The sequence below is a fragment of the Periplaneta americana genome, chromosome 8 (assembly GCF_040183065.1).
Source record: "Periplaneta americana isolate PAMFEO1 chromosome 8, P.americana_PAMFEO1_priV1, whole genome shotgun sequence".
In the NCBI taxonomy this organism is placed as follows: domain Eukaryota; kingdom Metazoa; phylum Arthropoda; class Insecta; order Blattodea; family Blattidae; genus Periplaneta; species Periplaneta americana.
In genome coordinates, this window is record NC_091124.1 from 86340211 (window position 1) to 86359679 (window position 19469).

Sequence of the window (19469 nt, forward strand, 5' to 3'; positions counted from 1 at the left end):
CCTCATTACAGACAATGCGAAATAGTACCTGCACAGTCTATTGTTCCTAGAACCCTCATAAACTCGAGCTTCGTGTCTGTGATCTTACTATGTTTTGTATACCGTAGTGTACCTGTCTGCCTTCGAAAAACTTCAGTTCACTAACCAGTCTGTTTACAACACTCAGGCTTACAGCATGCCAGAAATACGATTAACTGTCAGTGAGCGCTATCGTTCATTAATCATTTTTAGAAATTACAAGTTTTATTTCGAACGATGTCTGGTGACTGGTGAAGAAAAGTGGCGGTGCACTAGAAAAAAATGTTCTGCATTTTTTTTAAGTTTTAGGGCCTGAATAGAATTTAGTTTCATGCAGTGAGGATCATAATCATGAACCATGCAGTGATCAAAACTTGCAGCGTCAACAAACAAGTGCAACGACGAAACGAAAAGCAACTGATAATCCTCATGAGAAGCCCTGCAAGGTTCTACATGGCAGCCTACAATGTGAGTCGACTTCTGTATTGGAAGTTACCGGTCTGGAATACATAAAGAGAAACGCATATAAATGCGCGGCGGAAAATTATACCTTCAGTACAGTCAGACGCCGGAAGGTGTTCACAATATACCTGGAGGAATGGAAATTTCGACTAACCTGGGAGAGAATTTTCTGTTGAAAATAATGTACATGGCAGTCTAATAATATTTTCCTCTTGTTTCAATTGTGCAAAGCCCGAATTATGTACATGGATGGGATGTTTAATTATTGGCCAATGTTTTTTCTGCATTTATTTACCATTTATGGATACTTTAATGGACATTATAATATCCCTCTTGTGTTTTGTTTGTTGGAAGATACATATGAACTAAGCTACAATAACTGTTGAGGGAGGGTGCGTCTCGGTGTTGCGTGAGATTCACTCAGGGTAGCCGAGGTACTGTTGTGGTATAGGATGATGTCGGGAATAATACCAAGCCGGCTACTTATATAAAAGGCAGTGTAAACTCCAAAACGATAAGTTTATTGTCGTATTCACTTGGTAAACCCTAGAGTATGTATTTCCGGCTGACTTATAATTCAATCGTTGGTCGCACCTCTGTATCGACTCTATGGCAACTCTGAATAAGCTCTATCCGATACTATAAATTCAATACTCTGCCCAGTACACTATGATCGGAGCTCCTAAACGTTGACGAGTGGTCTTGCCGATGACAAAGTTCTATCTATCGAGTCTTCGCCGGAAGAAAGATTATTAAGTTGGGCCGCCGACACGAAAAAAAAGATGTCGCGCCGTCTACACGAAGAAAAGTAGTTATCCTGTCGACACGAAACGAAGTAGTTATTCTGCCCTGTATGTAGGGCCGTCGACACGAAAAGGAGTAGTGGTTGTGCCCTGTATGTAGGGCCGCCGACACGATGAGATGTTGTGATAGTCTCCGCTCCCCGTCACCCTTATTTATAAAAACCTATCCTATGCTAAAACTAACTATCCTATTGGTTAAAAACTACGTCACTCAACCGGCCTAAAATCTATTCTCTATTGGTCCAAAGTGACCTCATAAGCTGAACCAAGATCTCTTCTTATTGGGCGCGAAATACGTCATCTCTAAATTTAAACTTTGGATTTCCCATAACATCTAATTAGTGTGTATATCTCACAAGAATACCCGTTCTTTGGAAAACCCAAGCTTGGCAGTATCTTTCCCACGGGTCCAGTCTAACTCCGGCTTTTACGCATCGCCGAGTGTCTATATACAATCACGCACAAGGTGGCCCTAAATCTGTCCGATGCTGACAAGTGACGAAACACCTGTGTGGGAAGCTAATTCTAACGAAGTCGCCAGAACATCCCCGCGAATACATGTAATAAAAATATGGAGATATCACTTCGCTAATAAATCGGTCTCTCCCTCTCCTAATTACTGCTTCACTGTTTAGAAGAAATAGTGAGACAATGCACTGCATTTGATTCTGACCTCAGACAGAGATTATTGTCACTGACTTCGAAAATGAGATACGAAACGCTGTAAAATTCAGTGGCCTACGACGACGACGATGCTCTTTCTTGATGTCACTGTTATTGTTCCGGCTTATGAGGAGCCTTGTCAATTCATCCATTTTCTTTAATAATGATAAGGTCAATACGATTCAGTGGTTAACTCAAAAATAAATTTACCACCTATTAATTCAGTAGAATATGTTTTGAGGTTTTATGCTTGGTATACATATCAACATTATAGTTCTCAATATTTGAATTAGTACATTTTCAGTTTCTCTTGTTTCTATATAAAAATTCTTGGTAATAACTTTGATATATACAGAAACCGTAGGCATTTCAAGATCGTCGTGCATCTGTATTTGTCTTGTATAGAAGTCATAACCTCCGATTATTCGAAATGCTTTATATTGTTGATGATGAAATGTAGTATTCGGTGCAAATCTCCAAGCTGGTGCTGCATATGTCATTTGACTTACCTTACATCGTAGGGAGAGAACAGTACTTCAGAGCAAAGACAGGATCTGTTTTAGACGAGTTAGAGGAGCGTATTTATTTTTTAAAATGTGTTCCTTCCAGTTGAGACGCCAATGAAGAAGAATTTCCAAGTATTTAGTTTTCAGTACATAATTTATGAACATTTCTGAGGAAAATAAATGGTGGTAGTGCTGCTCGACTTTTTGTGAAAACTATTGCTGATATCTTGGTATTGTTAATTTTAATCTTCCATAATTTAGCCCACTCGTCAATCGAATTAAGATGTTGTTGAATCAATCTGTGTAGATAATATATGAGGCTATCAAATGCAAACCTCGCCTTATCCAGGTAAAATGATTTGTCAGAAAACAGGAAAAACCGTTATGGATATGGATAGTTTTGCATTTGATAGTAGTTTTCTGATCTCTATGGAAGAGGAATTAGACAAGATTTGCACAAACCGACTACATCAGTAGATAGAGAACTGCAAGAAGTACAACGTCCCATATGTAACTAATTCTTTTTTTTTAAATTTGGATAAGGCACGTTTTGCACTTGATAGCCTCATATTCAGAAGCAGGAAAGTGGTTACGCCACAGTTTTGGGCTCTAAAACCCGAGGACGTTGCGACTTCATTTGCCTTCGACTTGTATGAAACAAAATCCGAAGATGATAGACTTGAACAATACTGCGATAACTTTGTGAATACCTACAGCGACGAAAATGAAGCATCATTCCCTTCCAATGAATGGGCAGAAGCGTCGGGAAACATAACCAAAACAAAAAATGCGTGTGAGTCGTTCCATGCTCATTTTAATGGATATTTCAATCACAGTCACCCAAATATGTTTTTATTGATGTAATAAAACATTTTAATTCAAAATGAGATTACAGACTGTTGATAAACTCTACAAATTTCAAAACGTCAACACAAAAAGCGACAAAACGTGCTGGAATCATTGGTAGATAAATATAACAATGGTCAAATGTCACGGCCAGATTTCCTGAAGGCGATTTCCTATTTTAATTTTATTTAAATAAGTAATCATATTTTATAAAGACGAAGTAGGCTTACTTAAATACCTATTTGTAACAAAATGAAAACTGTAATAATTTTTGGAGGACAGTCAGAACCGCCTCCTCGTGGTGTCCTCCAGGTAACGCTAAATGATTCTGGGCAGTTATGGGAGTTTACACTTGCCCAACTTTAGTTCTTTTCTGGAGGGATTTATCGTTTTCTGATTAGGGAAATTTACAGTCGCCCAACTAAACATATCTACATTTTGCAGTTATTATTATTATTATTATTATTATTATTATTATTATTATTATTATTATTATTATTATTATTATCATCATCATTATCATTATTATCATCATCATTATCATCATCATCATTATTCCGTTGTTTTCTGTATTGCTGTTATTTACTGTATGTTTGTTGTGCATTTTTATACTGGTTGAGTGGAAGAGAGGGCATAATGTTCTTGACTCTGCCAATGAAAATAAATGAATTAAATAAATGAAAAAATAATTTAAATTGTGGGGAAACATCATCGTAGTATCAGTCTTTATCACTATAATGCATTGTGAACAGTCTATGAGGTCTAGTTTTGATCATGAATAGATAGTCAACTTCACAAAGACGATGCTGTGGCACGCGTCAAATATGACGTCACGTCAATATAGTCTATGAACAGCTAACTTTATCTTCGTACGCTCTGGGACAAAATACGGTCCCTGTTTATCACTAGGACTGAAATAAATATTGGTTATAGGCCACGCTGCATCTTACGTAGAGCTTGTGTGCACCTCATAACAGAATTTACATTTACAGAATTACTTGTATTTCAAATTAATTAAGTCTGAACAAATATTAAATTTACAAAAAAATTATCAATTCAGTGAAACATATTTTCTCCATGTTCTGAATTCAGTCCTCTTATTATTATCTCCTCTTTGTTGGATTTTTGTTTCGGCGTTCTGATACAACCTCACGTCACTTAAGCAGGTCTACTATTGAGGAGAGTCGGATGTTCACTCGTTCTGCTCCTTACAGACAGTAGAGACATCCGGCAACGCGCTGCACTTTGTAAGCAATGTATATAGAAATTATTTACTACTCTGTAGGCCAGCCAAGTTCCGATTATCGACGGCAGGAGTCCGAACTAATGAGCTCGTTGCATGTTTTCTGTTTATAGCGATAGCAGCGACCTCATCTCCAATCGTTAATAAAAAGTTGGTGGGCCTGTACCAATACTCTTCAGTCCTATTTATCACAAAGTAAACCTGTAATGCATATAAAGAAAGTTATTACTAATGACCATAGCTTGTTCTCCCTTCATATATTACATATTATCACACAGTACCCGACTTCTACGAACTATATGGCCATAATCTTACTTTCCTATGATAACATAGAACGAATTTGTTGTTGATATGTCTAATCAGCACGAATAGAAATTTTTACCTAGTTCCCAAGCGCTCACACGAAACTGATAAACTATCAATGTATTGTTCACATTCGTTCACCTCAAAGCATTTTTTAAATGTTCCTTAGTTTCTACTAACGTGGAGGCAAGAAACAGCGACAAAGCAAGAAAAAAGTGTAAGTAAAGTTTCAGTGAGCGTCGTTGTAGGTCCCACAGTGGCTAGAATTTGGGTTGGCAATGAAGTGTGAAGTAAAGAGTGTGTTAATTATAAAATAATATAAACTGTTGCTATTCACTGCTACAATACTCTACTCAATTTTAGCCGACGGAAACAGGGCTGACGAATTAGAGACCGCTGAGCAACATATTTAATTTAAATAACATAAACAATAACAAAGGTTTCCCTTCAAACATGACGAAAACATAGCCACTGACTCAACTTCAACGATAGCTGATATACATAGCTTGGCCTATAGTCTGAAGTAGATTAACAAAGGAATACCGCTAAATACAGCACTTAAGTTCACTGACGTAAATCATCTTCTGACATTTCTTTGATTCCTGATAAATTCTCTTCACTTTGTGAGGAACTTTCACTACTGAAAGCCCCGTCTTTGTTACTACTTTCATCATCTTTACTGTCTTGAATTATTATGTTGTCGATTTCATTCTCTGCCGGTCTTTCTTTTTTCTCACCTACTTCTCCATACGAGCTGTGCTATATTTAGATCAAGGTTGTATGGAGGGAATCGGAGAATGGTGTGATCATGTTCGTTAAGAATTTGATCTATTATATAAGTATTTACCTCTGATTGAGGTTTTCTTGATTTGTTCATGTTATCAGGCAGTGCATCCCACTTGACGATAGAACAGTTGTTTGTATACATCTGAAGTGTGATTAGTGTAATATGTCACAAATCAGGGATGTATTCGATGGAGGGGGGAAGGAACTGGTCACCCTATCCCATTATCTCCTGACTTAGTTGCCTTACGAGTAGTGTTGTGGGATTTAATCGATTAATCTAATCGATCAATTTCTGTTGTAAGATTAATCAATCAAAAATATTTAATAGAATAATCGAGTCGATTAAAATTAATCGGTTGTAGTTGATATTAATTATTATTTTATTAATACAAACTCATACTAAAAATTCCGACAATATTCCTCTCTCGGAAATTGCTTACTTAAAAGCACAATCGTACTGTTATTTTCTAACTGCAAAGCAGATAGTGTAGGGAAAATCTTTGCACAAACACGTCAGAAAGAGATGGCGATATGAAGACAGTGACCTAGTCTACTTCTATTGAAAGTTGAAACACAATGCGAAACCCTTGTTAAGTTTTATAGTTTTCCAAGAAAGCTTCCACCTTGTCAGCTCATCTTCCTAGCATATGAAATACATACTTTTCTGGGATTCGTTCCCCTCATCCCTAATAAAATAGCCATGTCTACACTGTGTGCAAATGAGAGCGTAACTACCTTCTCCTCTTTCTAAAATCTGGTAATTCGATTACAATAGGGGACCAGTCTTCTGTTTCGACCGCTGTACTTTTGCAGTTGCAGTTTCTGTACTGAGTTTGTATAAGAAGGTTGTGTGTTTAGTTTGATAAAGAAAAAAAATCAGTCTTCTATGATCTGTGAAAAGTGTAAACTTCATTATGTCATATGAGAATTTGAGCGGTAAACTTGGTGAAACATTTGGATTTACGTAAATTGAACGATCGTGGAGAAGTGCTTGACAGAAAAAAAATTGTGTTTAGTAATGCAGGAAACATTGTTACTAAACGTAGAGCGGCACTTAATTTGGAGCATGTGAATGCACTCACATGTTTAAAATCATGGATGAAGCATTATTAACTAGGTGAGTCTTCATACTTTTTGTTATTTGTGTTTGTCTCTAAATTTTCCGGAGAAATTGACACAATAGATTATAAGCCTCATAATAAATATGTTAGTAAATAATTAAAATAGTTGTTTTGTAATATAACGATACAATATATACAGATATACAATATTTAATACTTATGCTTATCATCGAACTCAAGTTAAATTTAACAGTAGTTGTGTATTACAGTATATTAAAACTTTTTTCAAATCGATCAAAACTCGATTAATCTATCGATTAATCGATTACATTCAAATAGTTAGTCGATTAAATATTTTTATCGATCACAGCACTACTTACGAGTGATGTCTTATTGGTATCATGAGGTTCATACCTGTCTTCGGACAGTTGAATAAACAACTAAGTATTTTCCTTTATATTTTTGCGAGTTCATAGAGCTGAGATTTGAGAAGAGATTTTAACGTCTCCAAATCAGCGCCGTTACAAGTTAACAACGCTGTCATTTTTAATTTGTTGCACTGGAAGTAATTGGTTTGTTATTTTGAGTGTTCTGATACGTCAAACATTATTAATAACGAGGACTGAGTTTGATTGTAGATTAGGTATAAGTTGTTTCTTAACAACAGGACGTAATTTTCGCTGTACAGTGTCTTATCGTAGTTTCCTGTTTTCTGATTATGTTTGAAAATAGCAAGTATATAAAAACATAATCAATGCTATTCCAGCATCAAAAGTAATGTCACTGTCCTTGCTATATCGGTGCCAGTATTCGCTTGTACCCCCATATGTCCAGCTGTTTGATGTTAAGCAGTTGGCATATATTATGTAGGTTTTGTTCTGATAAATGATGGGAAGCCCTTCTTCTCTCTATTTCTAAGTAAAACAAAATATTATGTTCTTAAGTTCCCTATTAGATGGATTTCAATTAACACACCACTGTCTGTTCCTAGTGTTCTTCCACTTAAACCAGACACTTTTCACAACTTGCACGAAACTAATAATTTCTGCATTTAAAATTAATGTTTAGCTTCAATTTTGCAAGCAATCTGGAATTAGTGGGAACCATAACTTCTTTAATATAAATTGTGCGACTAACAAAGAATTTGTCAAATTCATCCATTTCTGCCACTCATTGTGTACATTACGATTTTTTCCAAGAATTTCTAATAAAGTTCCTCTTCAGTCCTGTTGTAGGTATACTATGCATAATTTTCTTTTAATTTTTTGCAGTGTCTTGGATAATTTTGAAAAATTAAATTTGATAGAAATGAAGACTATCACTTTTGCAACATTTCTATACCAGAATTATAAATTAGAATTTAAAATTTGGGGGCACCAAGAGTCAAAATTGCCCCAAAATTTGATTTTCTGTGAAGACTTGATTTGGAATTTTTATGATTATGTGACCGATTTTTTTTTTCAATTTTTTAAAATATAAATTCGGGACTGAAGAGGCTATCTGGACAGTTCTGAGATGCACCCTTGTAGCTTCCGACACTAAATTGAACATTGTTCAATTTCTTTGTGTAGGATGGTAAAGCTATTTCATGTCTCCGTACCTACGAAGCTGTTACCATATCAGACTATTTCCCGCATCTGGCTGTGAAATGTTTTTGAATTTAACTTAGCTATAATAGGAGGTATACCTAGTAAATGACTAAAAAATAATATCCAAAACTGATGCAACAGTTTGCAAAAGAAAGACACATAAACAGCCATGTGCAGTCCGAGAATTCTGATCCCTGTCATACGTTCAAGTGTGACTGGCTCGCTGACCGGGAGAAGTGATCGCCCACACCAATTCCAACCGCCAAAAATGACTGCTGGGCCTATAAGTTACTGCAGACATAAAGACGTGGACAAATTATTACACTAAAACGTTTTCTTGGAAACATAATATAATTCGTCATATCAACCATCAGTATAATTCACAGAGTCTCTATTGAAGTGAATGTGATTGTTTACATATTCTGGTATATTTTTCCAATGGTTAAGTATATTTTTTCTGGCTATGCTGGTACTACTGGTATTTTAATTATACAGGTGTTTAAAAATACGGGGCATAATTTCAGGTATGTATTTCCCACATGTAGACAATCAAAATAGTTCATTACAACATGTGTCCGGAAATGCTTTATTTCAGAGTTATGGCCTTCACAACATTGAAATTCACCGGAACGTTTTTCTCTCCGCAGGTCGTTGCCGTCAAAGGAGACATTAAGAGGGCACTCTGACAGTTCATTCCGAGGCGAAGGTTACATTCAGTGTTGTGTAGGCGTTAGATTGTGCGACATGTATTCAAATCAAGAGCTGGCAGAGATACACTTCATGTACGGTAAGGCGGACGGCAATGCTGCGCTGGCTCGTCGTTTGTACCAGGAGAGGTACCCACAGCGACAATGTCCAGATCGGAAGACATTTGTACGTCTCCATTATCGTCTGTGCGAGTATGGAAAATTTAACTCTCCTGGTTTGGGAAGGGGACGACCAAGATCTACAACTCCAGAAGTACAGGAGGAGATTCTGGAGGCTGTGAACATGACTCCTTCTATCAGCACACGAAGGGTAGCGTTGCAAGTCAATGTTCCTCATACGACTGTCTGGAGATTGTTGAAAGAGTATAAATTGTATCCTTATCATTTGCAACGTGTACAGGCCCTGTTACCAGCAGATTACCCTGCACGAGTTAGGTTCTGTCAGTGGTTCTTGCAGCAGTGTGGTGTAAATCCGAACTTTCCTGCCTTAGTATTATTTACAGATGAAGCACAATTCACACGAGATGGCATAACAAATTTCCACAATCAGCATGTATGGGCGTATGAAAACCCACGTGCAACTGTTCCATCTCATCACCAGGTGCTGTTCTCCCTCAACATGTGGGCCGGTATCATTGGTGATCGATTAGTTGGACCCCATGTACTTGTAAACAGACTTACGGAGCAGGCGTACACAAACTTCCTGGAAAACACCATACCTCATGTTTTAGAAGACACTCCACTGATCAATCGTCAACACATTCACTTCTTGCATGATGGCGCTCCTGCACACTTCAGTCGTACGGCTCGCCGGTACTTGGAGCGAAGGTTTCCTGATCGATGGATAGGTAGAGGTGGCCCAATTGCTTGGCCTCCACGCTCAACTGGTCTGAACCCTCTCGATTTCTACTTGTGGGGCCATTTAAAATCATTGGTTTATTCGTCTCCGGTGCCTGATTTGGAATCCCTTCGGAATCGAATTGTGGCATGTTCTGAGGACATACGCAATACTCCTGGAGTTTGGGATCGTGTTCGCAGGTCAATGAGACATCGATGTGAGGTCTGTATTCAAGCAGGAGATGGACATTTTGAACATCTGTAATGACAACGACCTGAGGAAAGAAAAACGTTCCGGTGAATTTCAATGTTGTGAAGGCCATAACTCGGAAATGAAGCATTTCCGGACACATGTTGTAATGAACTATTTTGATTGTCTACATGTGGGAAATACATACCTGAAATTATGCCCCGTATTTTTTAAACACCCTGTATACTGCAGAAGATATTCTCCCATGGCCTGCAAGAAGACCGAACATGAACGAAATTGAAAATCTGTGTTCTATACTGAAGAAGAAAGTGAACAAAAAGAGGCTTACAACAAAACATGGACTCATTTAAGCACTGTCTGATATCTGGCGAAATGACGCTGATATTCAAAGAAAGTGTCAAACTTTGGTTTCCAGCATCCCTGACGAAATCAATGTGTTAATAAAGAATAAGGGAATGTTCACAAAATATTAGTAACCTCAAGACTCAAGTTTCTGTTCATTATATATGTGTAAAATACATTTTTGTTCATTTTTTCTCCCGATAAATGTGCAGCTTCGTTGCGCATATAATTAATTAAAATTTAGTGTAATAATTTGTCCACGTCTGTACTTCTTTTAGAGATAATTTTAACATACCGGTATCTACTATTCTATACTGAGATTTGAAAAGAAATAGAGTAGTTCTCATATTTTGTAATTTTTTCCTTTAATATATAAACATTTTCTTTTTTGATATTTTCATTTTTTTAACGTGTACCGGCAACGTATTTTATAATTGAGTGAATCTCTTGTCAAATTAAAACTCTAAAAACAAGGACTGTAGTTAATAGTAAATCATTATCGAATCAAATATCACAGTATCAACAATCAGGTTTGTAATGCGTCACATTTCCATCATCATCATCATCATCATCATCATCATCATCATCATCATCATCATCATCACCATCACCATCACCATCACCATCACCATCACCATCTGACACATGGCCATCTTCTACGTGGCGAGCCTCAGCCGGAGTGTGATATATGCCGTGTTCCTCTTACGGCGGAACATTTTTATTGCATTGTAGAAAATATGACCGTGTCCGTCGGCAACATGGAATTCAGCCGACTCTATGTGACGCTCTTGGAAATTATTTTAATTCTACAAATGCAGTTCTGAGATTTTAATCGAATACAGGACTTGAAAGAGTGATTTAGTTTTTTATTGACCCGTTTTACTTATTCTCCGGACCCTTTACATCCGGAGGTTACATTTGTTGTTTAGTATAATGTTTTAACAAACTTGACATTCGGACCTTTCACATCCGAATATTTTAGAAATGCGCCAGATAATTTATTTCTGGTGGCATTTATTTTATTATTTTATTGTTTCTTTTTAAATACTAGCTAGGGTCTGAGAACTGTTCACTTCTATGATTTTTATGCATCACCTTGTTGAAACTGCATTTGTGTACCCCGTTTTAACCGTGACAACGCTGTTTAGTTCTTTTAAGCGTTCTGATTATTGTATTGTGTTTCTGTTTTGTGAAAGATTTTAGATAAGGGCGCAAATAGCCATAGTAGCTGACGGGCCCTTTTTAAACCCCACTAACTAACTAACACATCATCATCATCATCATCATCATCTTCTTCTTCTTCTTCTTCTTCTTCTTCTCTTTCTCCTATTCAAATTTAAGTGCAGTGGCATTTTACGGCCTCAACACTGAATTTTCAGTCCAGAAGCTCCTTACATAATATTGCAGTGTTGCTAGCAGATGAACACTTGCTACTCTTTCCATTATGAGAGATTTGAAGTATTGTATTAGTTGTATTAGATACAAAGTTTCTTATACTTGCTTGTGTAGTACCACATATTCTTCTATTGTAGTATGACATCCAACGTTTATTATTAGCTAATCGTGTTATGTAGCCTATTGTAATTCCCTTATGTTCATGTCCGTACTTTATTACACTTATCAGTCAGTGTCGAGAATTAATACGTAAATGTTATCTATAATTTTATTACTTTTTACCAGATAAAATAGTCTTTATACTTGAGTACCTACTTCAGCTAAGCAGAGATAGGGTGATACGAACAAACTTGAGCACCTGCTTTTTTTTTTTTTTTTTTTTTCGTTTTAGAACCATATACTTCATTTCATAACAGAAAGGGCAATACAAATATAATTATTATTCCAATTTATCGTAGTTTTTTTTCTTTCTCTATGAGGGCGGGAGGAGAACATCACATGCACCGCGACCTGAGGTCTATTGTGCGCCCCCAGGGATGAGTTGCATACCCACCTACGCCGCACCGATCTAACCGCTAACACCCTGACGACCAATCCCCGCCATCCTTCTAAACCCGCGTACCATTCTACGACAACAGCGTACAACAGGGAAACGTGGGGGGGGGGCACGTTTCCCTCCTCAACGGTCGGAGTTCTTAGCCCCTCTCCCGTCTCCTCAACGGGCTGAGCTGTAAGCTCCCCTCTCCCGTCTTGAGGGTAGTGGGTTCCGCTGCTGGCCACCAACTCACCAACTACCACTTCTTGACATATTCATGGAGACCGGCCGAGAGACTCAGCAGCTTCGGCAATCTGAAAACCAGGTGGACAACCAGAAATAAAGATGAAATGATGATAAAGGAGGAAAGGAAGTGGCGAGAATGAATGGAGTTCCAACTGCCTGGTAAAGTTACCTGATATTCATACATAAGAGTGAGGGGAAAACCCCGAAAAAAAACCTCAGCCAGGCAACTGGTCCTAAGCGGGGAATCGAACCCCGGCCCGCGGCGTTCGGGAGCGAAGACGCTACCACGAGACCACAGCGGTGGACTTTACCATAATTATCAGACTGATTTCTGATCTAGCTACCCGTAATTACTCGCTTACTTTCCTACTACAAGGAGCACAACAAACAATGAACATATTTTGGTGGAAATAAAATATTATCAAATCTCTCTATATAGGAAAGATCTCTCTATATAAAGACTAGCTTCTACATAGCGTCTGTGGTTCAGCGCTAGCGCACTGATCTTCCATCCATGCGGTCCAGGTTCGATCCCCGGTGTGGTCATGATGTAATTCGTGGTGGACAAAACAGACGTAGAGGATTTTTCTCGGGTGCACTCATTCCGTTAACTTTGTCCACTTCCCCTCATTTCATCTGTCACCACCAATTGTTCAAAACAGGCTGTGTGAAGTCTTGAGAGTAATAAAGGCTGATATAGGATGCTGATATAGGATTTATGGGCTTGGTGCTCCTGGCCCTGTGGTTTACCAGATAGCCTACTCGTCTGGGAATGGACCTAGCTGTCAGGGCTGAGGGAGGATGGTCTTCCTGTCCTGTCATCATGGGATTCACAAATTCTACTATGACCACCCGTCGGATTGGAACATTCATCGCATTGCATATATAGAGCGTACGATGTACCAATGTGAGTTTAAGGGTATGGATCCATCCTGTGTTCGATCCTCGAAGATCCTGCTAGTTAATTACCTTTTATAAACTACGCATTCATCATAAAAGTATAATTTTATTGAGGGGCAAACTTTTCAAACCTGACATGTCCATTTTCAGAAACTGCTACAAATGTGTCTCTGTAATAAACGAAGAATTTTCTATTATGAAATTTTATATGAATCTATAGAAAAAAATAATCTTTAATATTTCACCATAGAAAACATTTTGTTCATTGCAGAGATATAAGTTTTTGGCATCTGAAGTATATTTTCTGAAAATGGACATATCAGGTTTTGAAAGTTTTCTTCTCAAATTATAGTCGAATATTGAGTCATTGTTTTCGTTTTTCCTAATGATAGGATGTCATATTCATAGAAACACGATAGTTAGAGCATATATCATATTTAAGATGATTTCATTAAAAAACGGAGCGAAATGGGATTTCGTGTCAACCAAAGGGACGGAGGAAAAGCATGAAGTATTATCCCGTTGAAAACGGAAATTTCGGTCAACCTACGACTTGTTGAATAATTTGTCTAATTTATTGAATGGTTAGTCCATTTTTCGACTGGTTGACCGATCTATTAATTGTTTGATAATTTGACTCGATGTTTGTTTATTGGTTGATTTCATCAATTTGCTTATTGGTTAGTAGACTGATTGCCCATACCTGTGGAGTAACGGTTAGCGCGTCTGGCCGTGAAACCAGGTGGCCCGGGTTCGAATCTCGGGTAAGTTACCTGGTTGAGGTTTTTCAGGTGGTTTTCCCTCCATCCAATATGAGTAAATGCTGGGTAATGCTGGGTAAACTGGTTTCACCGGCATTGTCACCTTCATCTCATTCAGACGCTAAATAACTTCACATATTGATACAACGCCTACTAAAAAAAGTAGACTGATTCATTAGTTAATTGTCCAGTTGGCTTGTCATATTGTTTGTTTGGTTTTAAAATTATTTAATAATAATTTGTTGTTTGGATAATTAATTTATTAGGTTTTTCTTTAACACAAGAAAACGTGTAAGTGAAATCTAAATTGTAGGGTGTTCAATTGTAATTAATTTGGTAACATAATAATCAGTTATTTCGTCCGCCCGCTTTGGCTATGTGGATAGCGTGTGCGCTTTCTAAACAGGAGGTCCGTATTAGCGTTGTGCATTACAGGCACTATTTCGATTCAAGTTTGTCGAGTATGGTGAAGTTCGATATTCGCCTACGTTCACTCTGTAGAAGGAGGCCTGTCGTGTTTGTTCTATTTTGTTATAAAAATATTCGCTGTCGTCCACTCCCATCCCTTCATGTTTTAACCGCTTACGGATTTTAGCACGGATTTTTAATTTTTCATATGAAATAAGACGAAGTTCTTGATGTCTTGGTTGACGCTCTCATGTTCGAACATTGCAGGACGTTAGTCCGTATATATCTATTTAGATATGTTTTATATAACACTGGCCAACAAAAAAAAATTTGAATGTTTCTTGGACCTCATGAGTCAATTCTTACTAATTTTGGGTTGAGAAAAACGAATGTAACAATGAAAAATTTTTCTTAGCTCTAGTTTCTGTGATACACAATAGGTGGAAGTATTTCAGTTTAACGGATTAAGAGAAAACGATGCATTTTAATTACATATGCCAACAACATTGAAAGTGCATTTAATTTTTTTTAATGGCAGTTACATTCTAAGAGTTCTAAATTTATGGAAGAATACCTGGCAGATGTTTGGGTCTGAAGAGAATCATGTGTGGCTTCATGAGATCGTCGTCTTTTAGCTTGCCTCTTGTGAGTTCCGGAGCATCCCTACACAAAGACCAGCAGTAATCCGCAAGCATTGCTTCATTCCAACGGCCCTGATATCTTTGTTCCATAACAGAAATGTCGTGATGGAACCTTCCTCCATGTTCATCACTGAAAGCTCCACAACTAGGAGGGAAAAAGTCTAGGTGGGAGTGGAGAAAATGGATTTTAAGGGACATTTTGCATCCGAGTTGATGGTATTTTTGCAGGAGCACTGTCACCAACTGAGTGTAGTTATCATCTCTTTTGTTGCCTAAAAATCCATGAATAACTCCCTTGAAGGCTTCCCAAACTTCCTTTCCTTTCCCCGCCAAAACTTGGTCAAATGCAGGATAGGGCCCCTAATTCGAGAACTTGTAAAAGTTCTCGAATTAGGGGCCCGACAAAAATACCTTCCTTGACTTTGGCATCACTTAATTTCGGAAATTTCTCTCTTACGTACTTAAAGGCCTGTCCTTTTTGGTTCATACCTATGACAAAATATTTTATCAAACCCAGCTTAATATGCAGGGGTGGAAGAAGAACATCTTTTGGTTCCACGAGAAGCTCGGCAACAACATTTTTCTCGCTAGGGTTATGATTTCTTGCAGACCAGTCTGCCTGAATATAATGTGATTTCCTATAACTGCTGTCCCACATACATAAAAAGCAGCAATATTTTGTGTACCCCAGTTGCATTCCTAAGAGTACAGCAATGAGTTTTAGATCACCACAGATTTTCCACTTGTGTTCATGATATTCGATTGAGTCGAAGAGGGCTGTCATATTTGCATAAGTCTCCTTCATGTGAACTCCATGATCAACAAGAATAGAAGGAAGACGGTTGCCATTGTGAATAATACAGCTTTCAATCTAAGCTTGGAGGAGTCTATGAATAGTCTCCATTCAGTTGGATCATGGTTCAAATTCAAACATTTCATCAAGCCATTAATGTCGCAGCAAACAAGATTGTTTTTCTTCTAAAAAAAAAAGGGAAGCAGATCCCTGTGATGTTGTCTGTACTGTGAGACCCTGACATCACGTTCGAGAAGATTCCATTGCTGTAGTCTAGACCCTAGAATTTCTGCTTTCTCCTGTGACAGGTCAAGGTCTCTAATGAGATCACTCAATTCCGCTTGACTCAGTCTGTGCGGTTTATCATCTTTTTTCCTCAAAATCAGAGTCCTGGGATGTGGAAGGCTTGTTGGGTTCTTCTTCTTGTTCCACACTGCCTTCATTTTCTACTTCAAACACACAATTTTCGTGGCATTTTTACAAATTTTACGCTTTAAAAACACTTGCAAACCAGAAATTCTGCATTAATTACAGCAGAAACAATATGAAATTCACAGTAACAGCAACAATATCTATGTTTGTAACTTACAACCAGCTGAAGAACATTTGTGTTTTGTTATTTGACAGGTGTGCCAACTCCCAAAACAAAATTTTCCCCAAATTTCCTCCAAACTGAAAATGTTGACTCTAAAAAATGAAATGTCACTTTATCTCCAAAGCAAGAGCTAATCTGTCATTTTATGGTGATTTTTTAATTCAGCAGGTGGAAATACATCAGAATTAGCTATTTTTGAGCAAGGAACATTTTCATTGTTGACCAGTGAATTGATTAGTCAGTACCTTTTTTGTAATTGAAGAGAGTCTTTTAATGTAATATTGTAATGCTTTTTTTTTAATTTTGTAAGTTTTATCTTTTAATTAACTCTATCAGTTAACATGCTGGAGTTATTTTATTACACAGGGTGTAAGGGGTATATGTGCCGTTCTTTTCACAGTCGTCGGGGACAGTCTACAGGATCAAAAAATATCCATACAATATAGAGTCAAAACTTGATCGTTTTCCCAGAAAAAAATATTTCTTTCTCTTATTTTATTCGCGTTATACTGCTTATATCGTTAGTAAACTTACGAAAACAATTACAGCAATAGGTATATCTAGCAAAGAGTTAATATTAGTTTAAATACATATTTGTGTGTTCTATTACGTTTTCGTGAAATTAAATAAAATTGCATGCTTAAATTTGTTAATATTCTGGCGTGAGAGACGTGGCAGACAGTACTCTGCACAGACATACGTACATGTCAGCTGAGTTCAAGCTCCCTGTCCATAGGTCTACTGCCGAGCGGTAAATGCCATTCACAGTTTAGGAATATCATATGTTATTAATTTATGGAGAAAGTCGTCGTAGTTCAAGTGAGGCAAGAAGATGTATCGTCAATGTTTTCCGCAATGAAGGTTACCTAATCGGCGAACTTTTGTAGCGGTTTCTCAACGATTATTAGAAACTAGGAGTCTCTTACCTCGTTTCGAAAATCACACAAACAGAAATTTCTTTAAAAATGGCACTGCTTTATGGAAGTGGAAGAAATTAAAATGTTGCATTTAAAAAAAAGTTCGTGTGATTTTGTGTAGTAAACCATTATCGTTTATTTTTTAGACGTACAATAAAAAAATGGACCAATATTGCTAATATTGTTAAATAAAATGGAAATTTACCATAAAGTTCTATTAATGAGATAGAAAGTTTGTATTTGCTGTTCGTTTTATGTAAATAACAATCCGCTCCTGCATTAGAACAGAGCATCTGTTTGGATGGTATGTCTGTTGAGCTGTACTGTGTACTTGTAAACTCCCTCCTCCCCATCCAGCAACATTGCCAAACGCCTAATATTGTAAACTTTAATAATTAGTTAAATATTGCAATTAGAAAAAAATTGTGAGGACATTTTTTCTTCCTTATGACATGAACAATCATCAGTTAAATTATGGCACTTACACCCCTTATACCTTGTATATATATATTGTATATTTGATGATTACTATATCATTTACAATTCTGCTTACAACTGGATTGAATTGAAGATTCCCGGCGTGGGCAATGGAAGAAATTTGTCTTCTGTCCACCGGACTGGGTGTTTGTCTCTTGTGATATGCAGTCTTGTGTTGTCTTAAATGTGGTCTGAGGTACACTGACCACACGACCAGTGAGGCCTGCAATGTGTTTATGTCTAGTGGTGGTCAAAAGATAATATCCTTTCCTACACCGCTTTGGATTACATGTCGGTAATACAAGGAGGTAAAGCTGACGAAGGAAGAAAGAAACAGTTATCTCGCATTGTAAATTAATACAGTTTTTTCTTAGAATGTCGCTGTGTAATTCACTTTTTTTTGGACAATCTCGGATTTTCTTTTGATATCATATCTAAGTGACATATTTTGTTTCTTATCTATAATCACGATTTCAACCTTTAAAAATTATTTAGTTCACGTCGATACGCTTAGTTCTAAACATAAATCAGTACTGAAGTATCATCATGTAATGAAGTAGGTATCTACGGATATTACCACAGCTGCAGCGACCCATTTGTTGTGCTTATTGAATTTAAAGTTTTCCCAGATGGCTACATGTTTCAACTGTCATGACTCTTAGGTGAGTTCATTAACATATACAAAATGGATAGAAATTTATTACCATTTCAGGTATGATTTCTTGAAGCGAGAGAAACAAATATCCCAGTAACATTTTGTTTCTTAGTGAAAGGTTTTCTTAAAAAAAAAAGTGAATTTTGTTAAATTCCTTTATTGTATTTTCAGAGGCATCAATTGAGGAGTTGGATCAAGAAGGCGTGGGTCAGAAAAAACCGTTTTGAGAGAACTTGAGTTAAAAGTTTAACTTACAAATATTTATTATTAATTGTTTTAAATACATTTTTGAGAGGGCATAAGCATAAAATTAAACATTTTACAAATATAAAACACAAAATTGAACATGCCTACTAATTTTGGAATGGGAAAACAATCAAATATAAGGACTCTTGTAGAAGTCATCATTTTTGCATAAAATTGTTTCTGAATAAATTGTGAATCACAATAAAAAAGCAATGAAGTAGCAGGGGAGATATTTTGACAACTTGAAAATTTACTAACTGTTATTTTAGTCCCATTCTGCTGGCATACATTAAGCTCTGTTCTATATTTTCTCCATATTCTCAGCAGTATTCTCTTTTTCAGTAATCTTCCCTTTCTTACCTCTTCCAGTGTTGAACTACAATATAGTTCTTCTTCCTGTAAGTCTGTATCATTCTCTCTTCTTTCTTCGCTTAGGAGTTTTCCTGCTTTGGTCTTGTATTATCTTCAGGCGATTCAAATACTGTATTTTTATATACCAATCTACGTGCGCTAGTTTAAAAAT

At 37.0% G+C, this 19469-nt stretch overlaps 1 protein-coding gene across 8 annotated transcripts in view; it reads left to right on the top strand.

Annotated features, from left to right (window-relative positions):
• Positions 1 to 19469, top strand: part of LOC138704853 (ATP-sensitive inward rectifier potassium channel 8-like) — a 71555-nt gene that overhangs the window by 26605 nt on the left and 25481 nt on the right. For 2 of the 8 annotated variants that reach the window (XM_069833172.1, XM_069833179.1), the window contains exon 1: positions 4962 to 5061. The exons of 4 other annotated variants lie outside the window; for them this stretch is intronic. Coding sequence is in view for 1 of the 4 variants with exons in the window: in XM_069833167.1 (XP_069689268.1) it covers positions 18697 to 18707 (11 nt within the window). In the remaining 3 variants the exon portion in view is untranslated. Of the gene's footprint in view, positions 1 to 4961; positions 5062 to 18551; positions 18708 to 19469 lie in introns of those variants that run through there. 2 more of the 8 variants (XM_069833167.1, XM_069833176.1) reach the window with 1 other exon arrangement.